Source organism: Macrotis lagotis, chromosome 4 (genome assembly GCF_037893015.1).
Source record: "Macrotis lagotis isolate mMagLag1 chromosome 4, bilby.v1.9.chrom.fasta, whole genome shotgun sequence".
Lineage (NCBI taxonomy): Eukaryota > Metazoa > Chordata > Mammalia > Peramelemorphia > Peramelidae > Macrotis > Macrotis lagotis.
Window position 1 is genome coordinate 253,189,196 of NC_133661.1, and position 18,508 is coordinate 253,207,703.

The following is an 18,508-nucleotide window of genomic DNA, read 5'->3' on the forward strand; positions in this document are numbered from 1 at the left end:
GGGTCACAAAGAGTCAGAACAAATGAAATGACTGAACAATGACAACATAGTATTGGAAAGTAGGTATAAACAGGCCAGGATTATAGGCACAGGAAGAATGGGACTGGATATATTAGAAGGATGGGAGGTTGAGTGAGGAATGAAGTGGTTCACCTAAAGACAAGGAAGATTGGTACTGGATCAGGCGAGGAAAGACTTGGGTTTAGAATCAAAGGGCCTAAGTTTAAGTTTTGGCCCTTTTGTTCACTATTTAGAATGATATTAGACTGAGGAAGCCTGGAGGGGGAGAAGAGAAGGAAGAATGACTTGATTAATTTTGGGGTGAGGATAGGGTTTTCCAGTACCCCCATTTTTTAGGGGAAGAGGGAATGTGCTAAGGTAGTCTTTACTGCCCCCTTAAGTTTCTTATCCTTAGACTAATACCTATAAGTTGGGTACAATGGCCAGATTCCATTGTAGGCATCAGTTATGAAGAAATAATTTCAACCTTTTAGTCAATGAACTATCTAAATGTTTAATACATCTTGACCTTGATGTAGGTGTTCCCTTTAATATTATTATTACTGAAACATATCCAAAACTTCCATCCTCTCAAAGCTACTACAGGGGGGTATCCATTTCAAATTCTATAGATTCATTGAATTTTCTTGGCAATTTATAGACACCAATGGAACATGATGGTATCTATCCATCAATCCTTGCTTACTATTTATTCTTTTTTTCCCTTAGTCATCCCTTTCTTTGATTACATTCTTTAATACCATTTTTCCTATTCTTCCTCCAATATGCTCATGTCTATTATACACTTCTCCATTACCAAAGCAATTTAGAAATAGAAATGAGATCTGTGATTTTATTTGTGTAAGGAACTTCCAGATGAGGAAATTCTTTTTACTGAAGCAGATTGGCACTATCTCTGTAATTTATAACTTTTGAGATTTCATTAGACAACAAGGGTGTTTAAGTGACTTAGGCAAGATGACATAGCTAGTGTGAACTGAGGTCTTACTGGCTGCAAGACTATCTCTCTCCACTATTACACAATGTATTTTAATTCTCATTTTTAAAGCAGGAAACAGAGGAGATTCATCTATGGTTCTGTTGTTGCACAGTAGGGTAGAGAATATGGGGATCATTTTTGTGATTGTTAGATTATTTGTCTTCCTATAAAAATTCCCATTAGGGAACGCAATAAGAAAGATCATGGACTGTGAGACAGAAAGGGAACTGACAACCATCTAGTCCAACCACACCTTCCATTTTACAGTTGAAAAAGTTGAAACCCAAAGAAATTACATAAAATTATAAATTCCTTCATTGGATTCTGCTCTTGAGAACAGAGGATGAATGTTTTTTCCTTTTTTATATCTACACTATTTAGCACCATTTGGCACTTAAAGAGTTTATTGAATGAATAAATTGAAAGTAACAGAGTTTTTGAACCCAGGTCTTCCACTCACATCTAGTATTCTTTCCTACTCTCCTTATTGCTTGCTGTATTAGAGATGTATCGATCTGGTTTTGAAACATCAAATAAGTAATAGTTCATTGATCAATAATCAATAAATATTTAAACTATATTATGTGCCAGATACTATGCTAAGGGCCAAGGATAGCAAAAAAAAGGCAAATTACAGTTCTTGTACTTAAGGAACTTGCAATCTAGTAGAGAGGCAGTGGTGAGGTTGGAGGAAGGGAGGAGACAATATAACTCTGTCCCATACAAAACCTGAGAGAAGAAATCACTTAGCAGCTGGGGAGGGAATAGTGAAACCAAGAAAGTTTCCTACAGCAGTTAAAATTCAAGCTGACACCTGAAGGAAGTTAGGGAAGCTAAGAAGAGAAGTTGAGAAAGAAGAATATCTTGGAAAGGGGGAGAGCCAATGTAAAGATGGAAGATGGAATGTTGACTGTGAGGACCTGCATGGAGGTCAATGGGTTGAACCTAGACACTGCTGAAAGGGCAAAAATGATGAAAAGATTATAAAGGTAGAAAGGGGTAAGGTTGGGAAGAACTAAAATGGCTAAAAACCCAAATGGTACTTGCTGTTCCTTAAGAAAACACTAAGTCATTAAACAAAATCTGAAGTATATGCAATATGCTGTTTAATATATTTTAGAAGGATCTTCCCAAAGTGATTACATTTTTTAAAAATAAAGTTTTCTTGCTGAAAGAGGATAAGCTTTAGTCATTTGGAAAATCAACTCATGTAGTATAGTCTGATTTCTAAAGACTAATTTTCTAGGGGACTTTAATGAATAGGACACTGAATTTGGAATCAAAACATTAATTTTTGAAGCACTATTTCTACTCTTTACTCTGTGTGTGAAGTTTAGGACAGTGAAGTTGAACAGTAAATATTCTCTGGGCCCTGGTTTCCTAAACTGCAAATGAGTGGAGTTGGATAGATGATGCCTATGTTCAACTGCAAGATTTAAATGTCATGATGATGATAATGATGATGATAATGATGATGATGATGATGATGATGATACTTTAAAGTTTGCAAAGTACTTTAGGAATATCTTATTTTAACTGCAAATTACTTTAGGAATATCTTATTTTAACCACAACTCTGGAAAACAGGTATTATTTTGCCCATTTTTACAAATGAGGAGACTAAAGTAAACAGATTAAATATAAATGGAATTGGTGAGGGGCCTGTAGCTAGTATTTGAAACAAGGTTTGAGCTAAGGTCTTTCCAACTCCAGTTCTCAATCTACTGTATCATTTTATTGTCTATATAATTATTGTGGTTAAATGATGCATTTTTCATGTTTTTTTATTTTTGAGTTGGAAAACTGATTCTTTTTAGAAACAATTGACATTTTATTTTTTCCAAAATGAAAAAAATACTGTTTGTTTTATGGATGGCTCTCTATGAATGAAGGAGGGTCACATGGGGGAAAAACACAACAAACCCCCAAACCAAAGATAGCAATTAGGGTTAGTTACTTTTTGGCTAATTCCTATTATAGAGTGACATTATTTGGTACATACACTTGTCCTTGGAGGAAAAGAGACACACAGTAAATTTTTTCCCCCAGGAATTAAAGATATTGTGTTTTGTTTTATTTTTTGGTAGGGAAATGGGCAGCTAGACACATGTGTGCACTTGTGCTGTATTGTCAAACAATTTCATAGCAGATACATTGCAGAAATGTATGTTCTGGTTTGTTTATAAAAGACTCAGAGGAATTTCCATAAAAAGAACTATTGAGAGAACTCAATATATATTGTTTAGAGAAAACTGAAAAATGTAATGTAACAAGAAGGTTATATAATACAGAGGAAGAGAGAACTGGAATTGGAGCCAGGTGAGGAAGGTTCTAGTTATTAACTAGAGATCAAAACTATGACAAGTCTTTTGCCCTTTCTGGGATTCTATTTTGTCATTTATAAATTAGAGCTTTGAAGCATGTATTTGCTAGGGTTCCTTTCAACACTAAAAGTCTATGTATGTTTCCCTGAAATCATAAGTTTCAGTTTATCTAAACACAGTTCAGAACTGGCACCTCTCATTATCCAACTCTGTTACTTCAACTTTTAAGGCCTTGAGGAGATTAGACCAATTGGTCCCTTGCTACAGACTCCTGATCCTATGATTGTACATATAATCCAACCTGCAAAATTTTATTAGAATAAACTTTTTTTTAGGTTTTTTTTTGCAAGGCAATGGGGTTAAGTGGCTTGCCCAAGGCCACTTGGGCAGATTTGACCAGATTTGAACCCAGGTATTCCTGACTCCAAGGCTGGTGCTTTATCCACTACGCCAACTAGCTGCCCCCTAGAATAAACTTTAAGGCAAAAAGTTTCATTCATTATGAATGCTTGGAAAAATTAATTCAACATGGTTGGCTGGAATTTTCAACCTATAAGTTACAGTCGATCCATTTTGATTATATCTTGGCTTTGGGTTATACCTCAGGAAGTATATAATGGAAATAAATGGGAATGTTGTACTACATAAATGGAAATTCATTTGGTGGACAGTATTAAGGAAAATGGTAATTCCTTATATTGAGGGAGAACTGTATTTATGAGGGATTTGGAGAGATAGAATTATCTTTTCTCATTCTCTTGTTCTATTGGTCATGCTACAGTTGAAATAAGGAGCTCAATCAATATTTTATGTGTGTTACATAAACTTACCTGGGAATGTGTTGGATCCCCTCAGCTGAATATAAGCTTCTTGAAGTCAGGACCTATCTCATTTTTGTTTTTGTACACTTAGTAAAGTACCTTGCACATAGTAGGTGTCTAATAAATGTTTATTGATTGATTTGAACAAGAACAATGAGTAATTATAGAATGAACCTAGATGATATTTATGGGGGGAGGGGAATCTTTAATTTTGAATCAAGTAACTACTTATTCCTTGGAGACAAATGAGAACCTGGTCAGGTCATGGTGTCCTTCCACTGTTAAGTATCTAGAATGGCTAACAAGGCATTTAAGCAAGAACTTCAGTGAGGCATTTCAACTTTCAAAGGGCAACTCCCTTTCTTTCTCATCTCCCTATTTCTTCTGAAATCTGTAATGGAATTATCCTCTCTAGTCCTCATTTTTTTTTCTCTTTATCACAATGTAAATCTATTTATCAAGGCACAAGGTGGTATTCATTGAGGAAACCTGGATTTCACTAAGTGGAAGGAATAAAGGGACTACTTATCACAAAGAGAAAAGTGAACCTCCTAATCCAGAGGACCAAAAATGTAGATCTAGAAAAAGGATCACTGAAGATTTTCTAATTCAAGCATTCACATTTTTTTTTTTTTTTGTTCTGGTCTGGTGAAATCAGTGCTCTCTTCAGAACACAGTTAACCCTTCTAATGTTGCAGGATTTAGAAGTGTGAAGTCCATGCTATCTGGAAAATTTGCATAAAATCCATAGAGGTAGACCTTTCACCTTCATTTTCCTTTAGGAAATCATTTAAGGACTTAGTCTTTCTTGTATGATCCCAAAGTCCACCTGAATATCTTTTTTTTTTTTTTTTTAGGTTTTTGCTAGGCAATGGGGTTAAGTGGCTTGCCCAAGGTCACACAGCTAGGTAATTATTAAGTGTCTGAGGCTGCATTTTAACTCAAGTATTCCTGACTCCAGGGCTGGTACTTGATCCACTGCGCCACCTAGCTGCCCCTAAATGTCTTTTTAAAATAATAATCCTGCATTTTGGGATTTCTAAATTTTTGTGTCATATATGCCTTTCCACAGAACCCTCCATTATGGGGAAAGTTGTGACATGGAAGGGATTATTGTAATGTATTTTTGTAAACTTCATACTTGAAGAAAATGATAAATGATAAATTTTAGTTAAAGGATACTGAAAAATGAGAATGATTTTTTTCCCATCCAAGTTGACAGGCCCCTTGAAATCTGACTGTAGATCTCAGTTTAAAAGCCCTTGATCAAATCCAATCTCCTCATTTTATGGATTTGAAAACTGGGACTCAGAGAAGTTAAATCATTTCCCCAAGGTTACAAAGTAATAGTCAGGATTTGAACCCTAGTTCTCTAGTCCTTCCATTATACCATGATTCCTTCCCAAATGATAATACATTCAGGGTCTTTTAGGGGGAAACTTACATCCACTGGGCACGGGCGCCCAGAATTCATTTGACAAGAAATGCTCATTATATAACATTTGTACCAACATCTTTTTTTTTTTTATTGTTTTCACTGCCTCCTAAATCCCCATTTTAGGCTTAACAGAAGGTGTGAGGTGAGACCTTGGCAACCTGATGTCTCTTCCTCAGACCCCAGGCTTGAGAGAACTTGTCTTTTGAGACAAGTCTCATCTGGCAGTCAGGTCTGCTCTGGGGCTCTGATGGATCCAGGATGTGTACTAATATGGACGAGAGGCTCCTCAGATAGTTCAGGGTCTAGGTTTTCAAATGTCTGAGTAACCCTGGCTCCCAAGGGCTGGATGGTGGCCAAAACTTACAGTGAGTTAAAGCCACTTTAATATAAGGTGGAAATGGCCATTTCTGCATGGTTGGTGAGATTCATTTCCAGGGTCTCAATTTAATTCAAGGTCACTGAGTCTAATCCTGCAGCCCCTACCCCACCAACTAATGACATTTAAATGCTTTGTGTGTGAAAGAAAATGAAACTACTAGAAATTGAAATTCCTATCAAATAAGAGTCTCTTCATCAGAGACTCTTTCTGGGAGAGAGTTTTTCTCCCAAGATGGTAGACATCCCCAGGAGAAGATTGATAGTACTCTGAGAGAACCCTTTTGCCCCCTATATTATTTTTTGCCTCTGGTAACAAAGTTTCTGCCAACATGGTGTGTCCTTCATTGGAAGACATTCTCTTCATTAATAGAGCAGCTAGTCTTGAGATTTTTTTCCCAGTGTTTCTATAGTCTTGCTTGTTTTTCTCATTCATAGGCAGCCTAATATCCTGAAGCCCGAGGCTTTAGTCAGTGATGAGACTGTTCATCACTCAAGAAAAGTGAATTCTCATTGCTCAACGCTCAGTCTGCATTAGTGTTTAAGCCTATGACTTTATTCAAGGGCAGATCTGTGACATCTCCAACTACTCTTATGGCTTAGTAGGTAGTCAGGTTTATGTCTGAGCATAAACAGTTGGGAAAAGAAATCACCTAATCATGAAAGCCTAGAGATCCTAAGTTCCCAGTGACACACAGTACCTTCTTAGGAGAAACCAGGGCATGCCACTGATTTAGAATTTCCAAGCTGCTGGGCACATGGCTTTTTTCCCCCCTTTTGTTTGTTTCAGGCGAAAGAAAACAGATAATTGGATGTGTGGGGGAATATTATGTCTTGCTGGAGATAAATCACTGCCCAAGAAAGCCAGCTCCCCCACCCATCCAGTCATACAGAATTAGCTGGGTAGGCGGTGGGGTTAAAGTTATTTATTTTCAGACCATACTAGCCAGTTTGGTTCTGGAGTCCAATTGCCCCCAAAGTCCATAACAATAAATTACTGAGAACCACATGCAGTACAGAGGAGACCACCATTCAGACATGTCCTTTTACCACACAGCAAATAAAAGGTAGAGTTTTTAATACTTGAATCTGACCTATGCTGTTGAATTCTGATGCCTCCCCTTGTATATTTGACTAGATCTCTATTTGTCTACTTCCATGAAAAGCCCCCCTATAGCTTTTTTCCAAGGCTTTCTGACAAAGTTCCACTGTACTACCCTGTGGTACTTTATTGCTACAGTGTCTACTTTACTACATTATGACCCTAGAACTGCCATTTGGTACTATCCAATAATGCCTTAATACCATTGTAGATGTAGTTAACAAACTTCTAGGTTGTGGGCATTGGCAACTCTTTGGCAGAATCACAGGTTGGGTAAATATTGCATCGTTTGTCTACTACTTGTCCATACTACAGACCATGATATTTATTAATGATTGACTTTGAGGTCACTGCACTTTTGAGGGGCACATCATTACTTTTGCCTAGAGAACTTGAACACCTTAATTGTCACTCACTGCAATGGCTCAGTGGGAAGAGGAAGTTTTGTGAAAATTTGCTAAAGAGAGTGAGAGGTTAAAGTCTTTAGTCCCTTTCTAGCCTCCTCATATAGATCTCAGAAATAAATTTTGAAATCCATGCATGTGAAGAGGGACAGGAGGGAAACGGATTAAAAAGGAAAGAAGGCAAAACAGCAAAGAAAATAAGCGGGTGGCAGTTTCCTAGTGTATCAACTAGGAGGTGAGGTAGTTTGAACATACCAAGTTTACTGACTGGGAAGAGTTTTATTGCCAGGGCTTCTATTGGGTTCCCTAGAGTACGAGCAGCAATTTGGAGTCTCACTGGGTGGGCTCTAGTTTTGATAGAGAGAACTCAGGATACTACTAGCAAATTCCCAGTCAATGGAAGATATTGATTTGGCTGACCTGTGGCGATGGGAAATCCATTCAGATCAACTGGTCCTACATTGTTTTGGTTCATACTAACTTTTTTTAGCAGAACCAGCAGGGCACAACTTTCTGGATGCCCGGGGACCCCTCCTCACCATGCCAACTCAGAGAAGCATATATCTGATTCCTTATGAATTCCTACTTGATCCTTTAAGAGTTCAACTCAAATATCATGTCTTCCAGGAGCCTTTTCTGATCCCTTTTGTTGGAAATTACCTTTTCCCTCAGACCTCTAAAAGCATGTTTTTTAAATCCTTCTCTAATGTGTTGATCATAACTAGGTATTACAGTTATTTCTCTGTGGGTCTTATTTATCCCTCTGCTAGACTATAAAGTTCTCAAAGACAGGGATGGTGTTTTATCTAAGTTTATCTAAATTTGATACTTCCTCCAAAGTCTAACACAATGTTCTGTAGGAGGAAGGTAATTAATAAATGTTGTTGTGTTCTATTGGTATTGATATTATACTATCAGCAATGGAATCTTCCCAGAAGAAATTAGGAATTTGCCTACTGGTAACCCATTCTTTTTTTTTTTATTACTTTCTTTCCATTGGAGATGGTATCTTTTTATTCTAGAAAATCTGCTTAGTGCACTGATATCCTGAGAATTTACTTTGCCTGTTGGATGGATGGAGATTGTTTCTCTTAATATTACCTCAGGGTACCATTGTCGTTTGTTATTGTACCCTAGCATTGGGAAGTGTCTCTGGTTTAAAGTTTGGGTCCACTGAATATATTCAGTGCTTTCCCAGAAGGTAGGGATGAAAGGGATAGAGGAGCAATAAGAAATTTATTTTGATTCTGGTTTGGTTCTACCCCCACAGGGCTTCTGGGAATACATAGAGGTCAGATTAGTGGAGAGCCTCACCTAAGGTTAGAGACTCTGGATATAGCCTTATATGAGAGACAACACTTCCATGTTGTCTTTGTACCATATTCAGCAGTGGCAACCCATACCCTACCTTGTATAAGAATGCCTTTGGGAATCTGTCATAGATAATCTTTAGTTGGATGTAGGGGGAACAAGGCAGTTTGGTATCTTCCTTGCCTTAAGAAGGGTGGATATGACATATATCCTTCACTTAAGGAACTCAAGACTACTCACTTTAAGAAACTTAGGTGATCTTTCCTTTACCTTCCTCTCCTTGGACTGCTAGAGCTTTCTCAAATGTGACAAGTTCACAAAGATCAGAGGACAACTGTTCTTGACTGAGACTTCAGGGGGTCCCAGAGCCCTGGCTAAGGTTAGTAACAATGTCTGAGTTCAAGATCTCAAGTTAGGGAATCCCATCTATCCAATGGAGTTTTAATTTAAAAAGAGAGCAGATAATTCTGATAATGACCTGGTCTGGAAAGCCCATGTCAGAGTCATTAAAATATGCCAGGAAACACAATTTATAGGAAGCAAGACACTTGGGACTTGAGAAAAGAGACTGTATTGCCTGTGCTCAGGGACCAATTGTGGAGGACTTCACTGATTTACCTTTAGCACTTTCCCTTTCAAGGTTTTCCTTTGTCACTAGGAAGTTCTGTTTGCTTTTGATGACTATTCTGAAGGCAGTGAAGGTGACGTGTTATGCTTTGGGACCTGGGGGACATGCTAGCTGGCTCTCTGGGTGGTCTCAGAAATGAGTTAGTTGTATGTGAGAGCAAGCAGGGTGTGAAAAGCAGTAAGCTGGGAGGGAGATCTCAAAAGTCAAATGAGAATATTTGCCTCAAGCAATTCATGCACACAGAAGAATATAAGAAGGACCCTATGGCCTTTCCCCATAGCTGTGCTCAAGGAGAGGGCATGCAGTGTCTAAATTATTTGGGGTTGATCCTTACTAAAAAACTCCAGGAAGGGACACATTTTTACATCTGTATCCCAGACCCCACCCACCTCTGTAGTTTGCTTCTACTCATTCTCTGATGCAGAGTATATCCTGGGGCCCATTGAATTGATGGCCCCTTTTGGCAATCTGCTATTACTGCCACATATGGGACAAAATTTCAGGTTCGTTCCCTTCCTGCCTAAGTTTACTTCTTTATATTACCTTCCAAAGTGCTCTGAGAATGTTTATAATTATTGCATGATTTCCCACTAAGCCCACCAATTGGGAGCAAATATACTTATTTCTCCATTTTGTAGCTAAGAGAAACTGAGGCACAGAAATATTGGAAACTGGAATTCTGCTGATGCCTATGACAGCTCAACCAAGGAAGATGGAAAACTGGAACTCATGAGAACTGACTGGATAAAATAAGCCCCATTACAGAGTACTGATTTAACAATTTAGGTAAGAAATGAAACAATTAACAAAATGGAGTTGAGGGGTGGTAGTAGTGGTGTGTGAAGTCTGAATGCATCCTTTAGTTACCATTAAGTGATTGCATATGTGAATCAAAAAATCACAAATGACAAATATTTTTTCTATTGCTTTTTGTTTATCATATCTAAAGGGATATGGATGAAAATAAATCAGAGAGATGACTGAGCAATTGACATAGAAAAGCTTAGTCTTATTGGGCTAAATATTTATCAGTATTAAATGGGGGTCTTTTATGGGGGTCATTAGGGAGAGTGTCATTCTGGCAAATGGTTGCTTATGACATTCATAGGGGCAAGGAGATTTTGAAGAAATCTTCTATTATTTTAGTTTTCCCACCAAATAAGTGGCATTATTTTGTTGTTTCATTATCTCTAATTCTTATGTGTTCATCACCGTATTGAGATGTCAATTTTCCTCCCACTAGTGCTACTTCTGGGCATGGTCAAGTCATTTTTGAGAGCTTTGACCATACCCAACCCAACTTGAATAGGGGAATTGTTGAGCTGACTCCCCAAGACTGGGAATCTTCCCCTCCTTTCATCTTTCTCTTGGGTTGGTGAAACCTGGAGATCTCCAATATCCCCAGAGTTTCCTCCAAACTTTAGTTTTTGAATAAAATGGTAGGGAACATGCTTTGAACAAGTGTAAGAAGTATATGATAAATTGACAAGTCTTCTTTCAGGCCTTAAATAAATTCATGGCTCTTCTTTATGCACTGATGCTTTCTCTGGAGAAAGACTCAAGAATGCTTCAATTTCCTTGGATGAGGAGACAACAACTAAAGAGAAAGGCAATTGGAACATGTCCTATATGCTTGTCTGAGAGGAAGTGATGGGCTTGAGTGTTTGGGGGAAGAGAACCCCAAGTGGATTCTGAATGCAGAAGAAATGAATCATACTTCTTAAGTGGAAGTGGCTTCTAGTGACTATTTTATTATGTCTAGGAAGCCACAAGATAGGGATAGATGGAGGTAAGGAGGTGGTTGTGACAGTAGCAGGCTATATCTATTACAGTATGTGTGTGCCAGAGAAAAGGGAGAATGGTTTTTAATACTGATTATTCTCAGTCCAGGTCCCCTTTCTCTCTTTTCCCATAAGGGAGGATATTTTGGACAGTAGTAATCATAATAATAAGAGCAATAGCCATAATAATGAGAATGATAGCAAGTAATAATTGCTAGCAGGAAACCTTTGGCCCTGCAAAAACTTCTGTCCCCAGTGAGGCATTCTTCTTTTAATTCAGGTGATTAGAAACAAAGACCTCATGGAGAACAGAGTGATATGACAAAGCTATACAGGTTAAGAAAATGTTGCTGTAAACTCTATAAAGCAGCATCTCAGCAGCTCTGCTATTGGTTTCTTTTTCTCCTCTTTATTTTCTACCCTATCCAGTCCTAGGCCTGTTCTCCTTTCCTCCCCTTCATTCTCCCCCTCACTCTTTTTCTTTCACATTAACCAATTCGCCCCTTGAGGTTAGTCTCTCAGCAGATGTGGAGCGCCTCCGCCCGCCCATGTGGTCAGCGGCTCCCGGCTCAGCTGGAGGAACCGTCAGGAAGACTGCATCAGCCCCGTGAGACGCTTGCCCACCAGCGACTTTCCCTGCAAGAAGGACAAGCAACAAACATACAGAAAGACAGACAGACAGACAGATAGATAGACAGGGGGGAGGGGGTCAGTTCTATACAGGCAAAAGAAGCAAACTATTCTGCCCACCATCTTCCATGGGAGGGACAGATTTGCACAGGACTCCCTGAGTCTGGAAGCCTTGTTATGGAAGTTTCTATGGGCTGGGACAATGAATGGAGCTGGGTGAAACCAGGGGAATTGATAACCTGTGGATAGTGCCTTGAAGGTGGTAGGGGAAGGGGGAGGAAATTCAGATTGTACAGGACCTTACTTACCCATGAAAGGAGGCTCTTTTAGTCATCAGGTCAGAGTTTTAATTCCTGTGGACTACTCTAGAACTTGACTTTAGTCAAGGTAACTAGGTGGCTTGGGAAGAAGTACTGAGAGAGGGAGGGTTGGATGATCTATGATAAGGCTGGGCTGAGGATGGGGACTGTTGGGAAATAATAAATATCACAAGTGCTAAAAATGAACAAAAGCCCTAAACCAGTGAGACATGAATATATGCCCCTTAATAGAAGGTAGAAAGTAGGCATCCCACAGAACTTGGTTCCAAGGTGGTGGTGGTGCTTCCTCTTTGGAAATCAGATTGTTTTGTTCCCAGCTTGTTGGGAAGAGATAATGAAGAATGACTAGGTACAGACAATGCTAGGAAAAGGCTTTAAACCAGAAAGGGCTTGGTCTGTAATCTTGGCTCTTAAAGCAGGATGATTTCTGGTTAATTATTTGGCTACCCATTTGGTGATAGAGTTAGGGATGACCTCATATACCATAAACATTCCCAATCCCAACTAAAGCTTCTGCGCAAGACTTCATAATAGAACCTTTTTAAACTTAAATTTAAAAAAATAAACAACAAAACCAGCCCCAGATTCCCAAGTGATGCTTCTAGGAGCATATCACTCCTATGTCACATGGCTTGAAATTTTCTGAATGGATGTTAGGGTACAATTCCTAAAATTTACTTGCAGGAAAATCAGATACACTCAAAAGAAGATTGAGAATGCATAAGGGTTGGGGATGCATAAGAAATACTAAACAAGCTCAGTGATCATCTGGTCTGTATCTAAAATATTTACATTAGTTGTATTCTTTTTCATCTTAGAATGGTATGTCATCTATCCTGTTCTATTACAGAGGGAAAAACTAGAATAGATGCTCACAAGCTTCTTTCTATCTGGTTTAGTGGTTTGCCTGTTGTTGGTATCAACATTTCCTGAAACTGTACTTGTTTCATTTTTCCCCTTATTTCACGATTTTGATGAGTAAATCCCATGTCTTTTTCTCTCTGCTCCACTAGATGCCCCAAGATCAGGTTTTTGAATCTTTAGGTTACACTAGACTTATCTATGGGACGAAAAATTTCGAGTAGATATAAGAGGTGTGCACAAAGCACTTGTTAAATTTTCAGTGTGAGCACTGATACTTTGGAAATAAGAAAACCCTACAAATTAGAGCTTGGTTTATTGTTTTGTTGATGCGTTAGATGTAAGAAAATGGTAAAAGAACATGTTAACAATGTAGATTAAACTTGAAGAATATTTCAGCTAGGTAGTGCAGTGGATAGAGCATTGGCCCTGGAATCAGTAGGACCTGAGTTCAATTTCAGCCTCAGATACTTTCTGCATGTGTGACCCTGGGCAAGTTACTTAACCCTGAGAGCCTCAAAAAAAAATGTTTCATTTGTTCTTCCCTACGTAGCAAACATTTTACCAGCAGATCCCTGACTATGTGAAAGATTTTCCTGTATAGGATGTTTTATAAATTGTAGGAGGCCATGAAATCTTTGTCCCTAGAAGTTTTTTTTTTAAAGAATAAGATAGTTACTTATCCACTTGCAGGTATGGAAAAAGTCATAGATACTAAATAAGAGATAAGTACAAATGAGTATAAGAGTAAGACACATTGATGTTCTGCTCATCTAAGGATTGAGAGACACTCTCTTCCAGATAATTATAATAATAGCTACCATTTATATGGCACTTTATAAATATTATTTCTTTTGATCCTTACAACAGAATCCTGAAAGGTGAGTGTAATTATTATCCCCATTTCACAGTTGAGGAATCTGGGGCAAGCAGAGGTCACACTTCTTGCCCAGGGTTCAGTAAATAGGGTAGGATCTGAACTTGAGTCATCTTAGTTCCAGTATCAGGTATAGTACCAACTCTTCCCCTCATCCCTTTTGATGAATAAATTAGAAATTCTAAATTTTAGAGTTCTTCCCTCTATATTTCTGAATCTGCAGTTGTTTAATAAGACCTACAGCTAGCCCATCCCCTGAAGATAAAGAGTAGCATCCAATGGAAAAGACCCTAGATTTGTTTATTGGGGTTTTTTTTTGCAAAGCAAATGCAGTTGAATTGCCCAAGGTCACAAGCTAGATATTAAGTGTATGAGGTTGAATTTGAACTCAGGTCCTCCTGACTCCAGGACTGGTGCTCTATCCATTGTGCTACCTAAATGCCCCTTAGATTTGTTTTCAATAACTTCACCATGTATCTGACTACTTTTGCTTCCCCATCCTCCTTCCTTTCACCTACTCCATTCCAAGTTTCGCCTATATTGCTAAACAACAACAAAAACAATACCATAGTGGTTAGAGGGGACTATGTGTGCTGGGAATGGTAGCACTGTCCACCTCAGTCCATTAGCCAATGTCATTTGCAAATGGATGGGCCATCTTGCTAATGAGCTTGCCATGGGGGTTAAGGAAAGGAAACAGGTCATTAAGCTTGTTCATTTGCTGTTCTTCCCTCTAAAGGAATAAGATACTAAGGAATTCACCAAGGATCAAAGTTACCTCTCACTAATGGCAGCAGCCCCCTGCCTGGGAGAACCTCCAGTGTTCAGACAAGCTGTTATCAAGATGATTTTTTGCAGAGTCACAGGGCTTCTTGTTATGAGTCATTTTCACCCTATAGGCACTAAGAGGGGGAACTTCCTTACATGACCTTTTTGAGGTGTACATACTTTCTTCTCTCCCCTCCTCCTTCCTAATTTTTAAGCATTAATGAAGGACGAGGTCTAGGACTAGTGGTATCTTCCATACATGCGTGATGCTTGGAGAGGCACAGAAGTTCAGGGTGAGGGTGAGGAAGAAAAGGAAAAGTCTTTTGACATTTCAGTATGGAGCATCCCATGGTGCCTAAAGCAGGGTGACCAGAGCAGCCTAAGAGATCAACTGAACTACTAATGGATATTAGCTAAGGAGGAAGACAGGATGCCTCTAGCAGGTGATCTTGATATGAAATAGAATACTATGATTAAAAGCTCAGATAGGCAAGGTAAGTTCCAGAGATAGCATGTGACTACATCCTTGTGTGTAGACAAAGTGTTTTTCCCCCCAAAAGACTTGGTAAATGTAATTCAGCAGAATGAAGGAACTTTTTATTTCATGGCCCATGTGCTCACGAACACCCATTTCATTCCCATTCTCATCTGACTAGTGCTCCATATTCCAGAGACATCTCCTCAGTCTTATGGCTATCTTATGACCAGGAACCTAAAAGGTCATGCAAATCTAATATTTATTATTTTCTTTAAAGGTACACACAAACATACACAAAAGGAAGAATTCCCACTTTGTGTAATGTGTGTATTTTTAAATTAACATGCTGTTGACATGCTTTGATTCTGTTCAATTCACTTTCAGACATTAATCAACAAAGCATGCACTGGTCAGGTGACCCAGAACTCCTACCACTTACCTGAGGGCTTTTCATTGGGGATAATCTTCTATGGAAAATTGGAGGAACAGAGAGTGGTTGAACCATGGGACTATGCCCATGATCTCTGGCTCAGTATGGCTTGGTGGGAAGGGATAGTTCAATTTCAATTGTTAAAAGCCCAGATCATTTCTGGAAATTTCCACACCCTCTTCTTTTTTTTTTTTGATTGCTTGGTTTTATCCCAGTTTGGGGATAAATTTTATTCTCTCTTTGTGCCTCTCCCTTCCCTGTTGATTTGGGCATCAATCTCAAACTTCCAGGATCAGAAAAAGTAATTGCTTTTAATCCAGTCAATTTGAAGCACTCTCTTCCTCCTCCCCTAACCCCCTTCCCATTTCTCTTTTTTTCCTTTTATTCTAACCCATCAACTAAAGTGACTTGGGAATCATACCATCTCTTAGGCCATTGAGGCATTTTTCACATTTGCTACTGAAAAATTTTCTTTGGCTGAAAGCATAGTTTGAAAGAGATGGGAGGCTTTTTCCTCCTCCCTTTCTTCCTTCTTTGTTTCAGCAAAGGAATACTTGTTTAATTGAATCAACAAGTGACTTCAGTAGTAAGGAAGTTAGAAGTTCAAGGGGTGACTGTTGTACAGTGGTAAGACCTCCATGTATAGTAAGTAGTAAGATATTCAAATTGAACTGGATTCCCACATGACTTTGGAAGGATGGAAATCACCACAATGTCTGCAGAAGATAGCAAGAACAAAGAGGAAAAGTTAGATGACCTGGGGGAGCTGAGATAAGGGGGAAAGACAAGGAAAAGAAGACACTGTGCCACAATCTTGAAGGGTGCTTCGTGTGGTGGGTGCTATCTATTCCTGGTTCCCTCCTCTGATGAGAGAAATATATTCAAATGGAAGCAGAAGGAATTTTTGTTTTGACAATAATTTCACAAAATGAGCTTTTGATTAAGAAAGCCATAACAATTCCTTCCTCAATGATCTTTAAGATTTGGCAAAACAAAGCAAAGAGATTGAGTATGCTGCTTTTCAGATGTGAGGGACAATGGGCATGGAGCACTAAATGTTAAAATGCTATTCAAAGTACCATAATTCCTAAAAGGAAAGGAAATGTTATTGTACAGCTCTGCAGCAGAATTATACTTGTCTTTTTTGATTTTACATTGTAAAGGATGACTCTCTGGAAGAGGCAGGGGGAGTGATAGAGTGAGAAATTTAGGTGATATATAAATAAAAAATAACAAAATTTACTTTTAAAAAGGCTTGAGGAGGGAAAGGACATTCCATTTGATGGAGTTGTTTAGGAAAAGTGATTGAGTAAGATGTTCTATGGTAGTTTCATCTAGACCCGTGACTAGAGGAGGACTATGTATATTTATTATTAAAAACAATATAACCATTTACCATTTCTTTCTATAGCACTCTATATTTCAACATGCTTTCATATCAATTATCTTATTTTGTTGTCCCAATATCTGAATTAAATAGAGAAAATATTGAGTGACGTTATTATTTTATCCATATAAAGACTAAGAGAAAAGACTTCGGCTTGTCAAAAGTCCCACCCAGTAGTCAGACTAGGACTTGGGTTTGGGTAGAAATGTGGGGAACACTCTGACGATTTGGCTTGGGGAGTGTTATATTGAGTCCCATACTTTTAGAAAGGGATCTGCCTTTTTGAGGCATAGAAAGGCTTGATTTCAGAGTAATGAGGAAGTAGTAATTTGGCAGATTTTTTCCTGTGGTCTAGATTTTATTCCCTTGCTCTTAAATGTTCTGATCTCTCACTATCGATGATAATTTTAAGTGGAATTTCAAAAATATTCTCCCTATTAGATTTTTTCCACAAAATTATAAAAATAAATGTATTATAAAAATAAAATAGGAAACAAAATAAGCCAAATAATACATGAAAAAAAAGGATTTTTAAATAATCTACTGGGTGAGGGGGAAGAAAATACTAATGAACAGAAAATCAAGAAATACAAACAAATTCACATAAGTAACAGGGAATTATATATGGTCAAAATAAAAATGAATATTAAGTCTTCAAAGAGTTTGGTTAGTGTGACTGAACTGACTATATAATAGATCATGTCCATTCCTGGTTTTGGACATATGACATCTGGCATGTCAGTTCTCCTTATATCACTTCATTTTCTGAAAGTTTCTCTCCCAAATCATATTGACAGGTCATCAGAATGTTTTTTCACATTACTCAGGTAATGATAGGTTTATCATTCCCTCAACTTTCAGAAAAGCTTTTCTCTTTAAATCATTAAGTCAGGCTTTTCTGGTCAAATCCATGAAACTCCAGGTAACCTAAGGAAGACAGATGAATGTCTTCAAGAAAGATCTGTCATTAGTTGGGGAGATAGATAAACCTCGGAATTAAAACATTTGTAATGGCCATGGACATAAGATAACAGTGAACTCATTTGGGGGCAGTCAGGGTACCTCTGAGGCATAAGCCTTGGGCAGGTTCTATTTGAAGTCTTCATCTTATTCCCTTTAATCCTCACTGGAGTTTGCTAAAGGAGGGTTAGGTACATGGCTGCCATTGGGTGAAAATGCTTTTATTTCATAAATATGTATATTAATGTGATAAAAAAGGGGGAAATAAATCTGTGTTAAAAATAATAATAAATGACATTTCTCTTCCTCCCCTTTTTTGTGATAAAGCTCAGCAAATTTGATAATTAGCATTTATACAGTGCTTTTTAAAACAACCTTACAAAAAACCAGGGGAAGGGTGTACTATTAGTATCACCTTTTTACATATGAGGAAACTGAGGCAAAGTTTAACTGACTTTCCCAGGGTTACAAAGTTTGAGGTGAGACTTAAAAACTCAGGTCTTCCCGACTACTGGGCTGTTTTCTAACCCGTGTCACCTAGCTGCCCCTTATAAAAGGAATTTACATTGAGCATACCAAATGGGTCTTAGCAGAGAGCCTAATGCAACAAGGA

The 18,508-nt window shown here is 38.2% G+C and overlaps 1 protein-coding gene across 3 annotated transcripts in view; it reads right to left on the reverse strand.

The window, feature by feature from the left end:
• Positions 1-6,667: 6,667 nt before the first annotated feature.
• The window catches only part of RGS6 (regulator of G protein signaling 6), a 684,015-nt gene continuing 672,174 nt past the window's right edge, over positions 6,668-18,508 (reverse strand). For 2 of the 3 annotated variants that reach the window (XM_074235802.1, XM_074235801.1), the window contains one exon: positions 11,689-11,820. In XM_074235802.1, coding sequence (XP_074091903.1) covers positions 11,770-11,820 — 51 coding nt within the window. In that variant the 3' untranslated portion in view covers positions 11,689-11,769. Of the gene's footprint in view, positions 11,821-18,508 lie in introns of all 3 variants that reach the window. The other variant, XM_074235808.1, reaches the window with a different exon arrangement.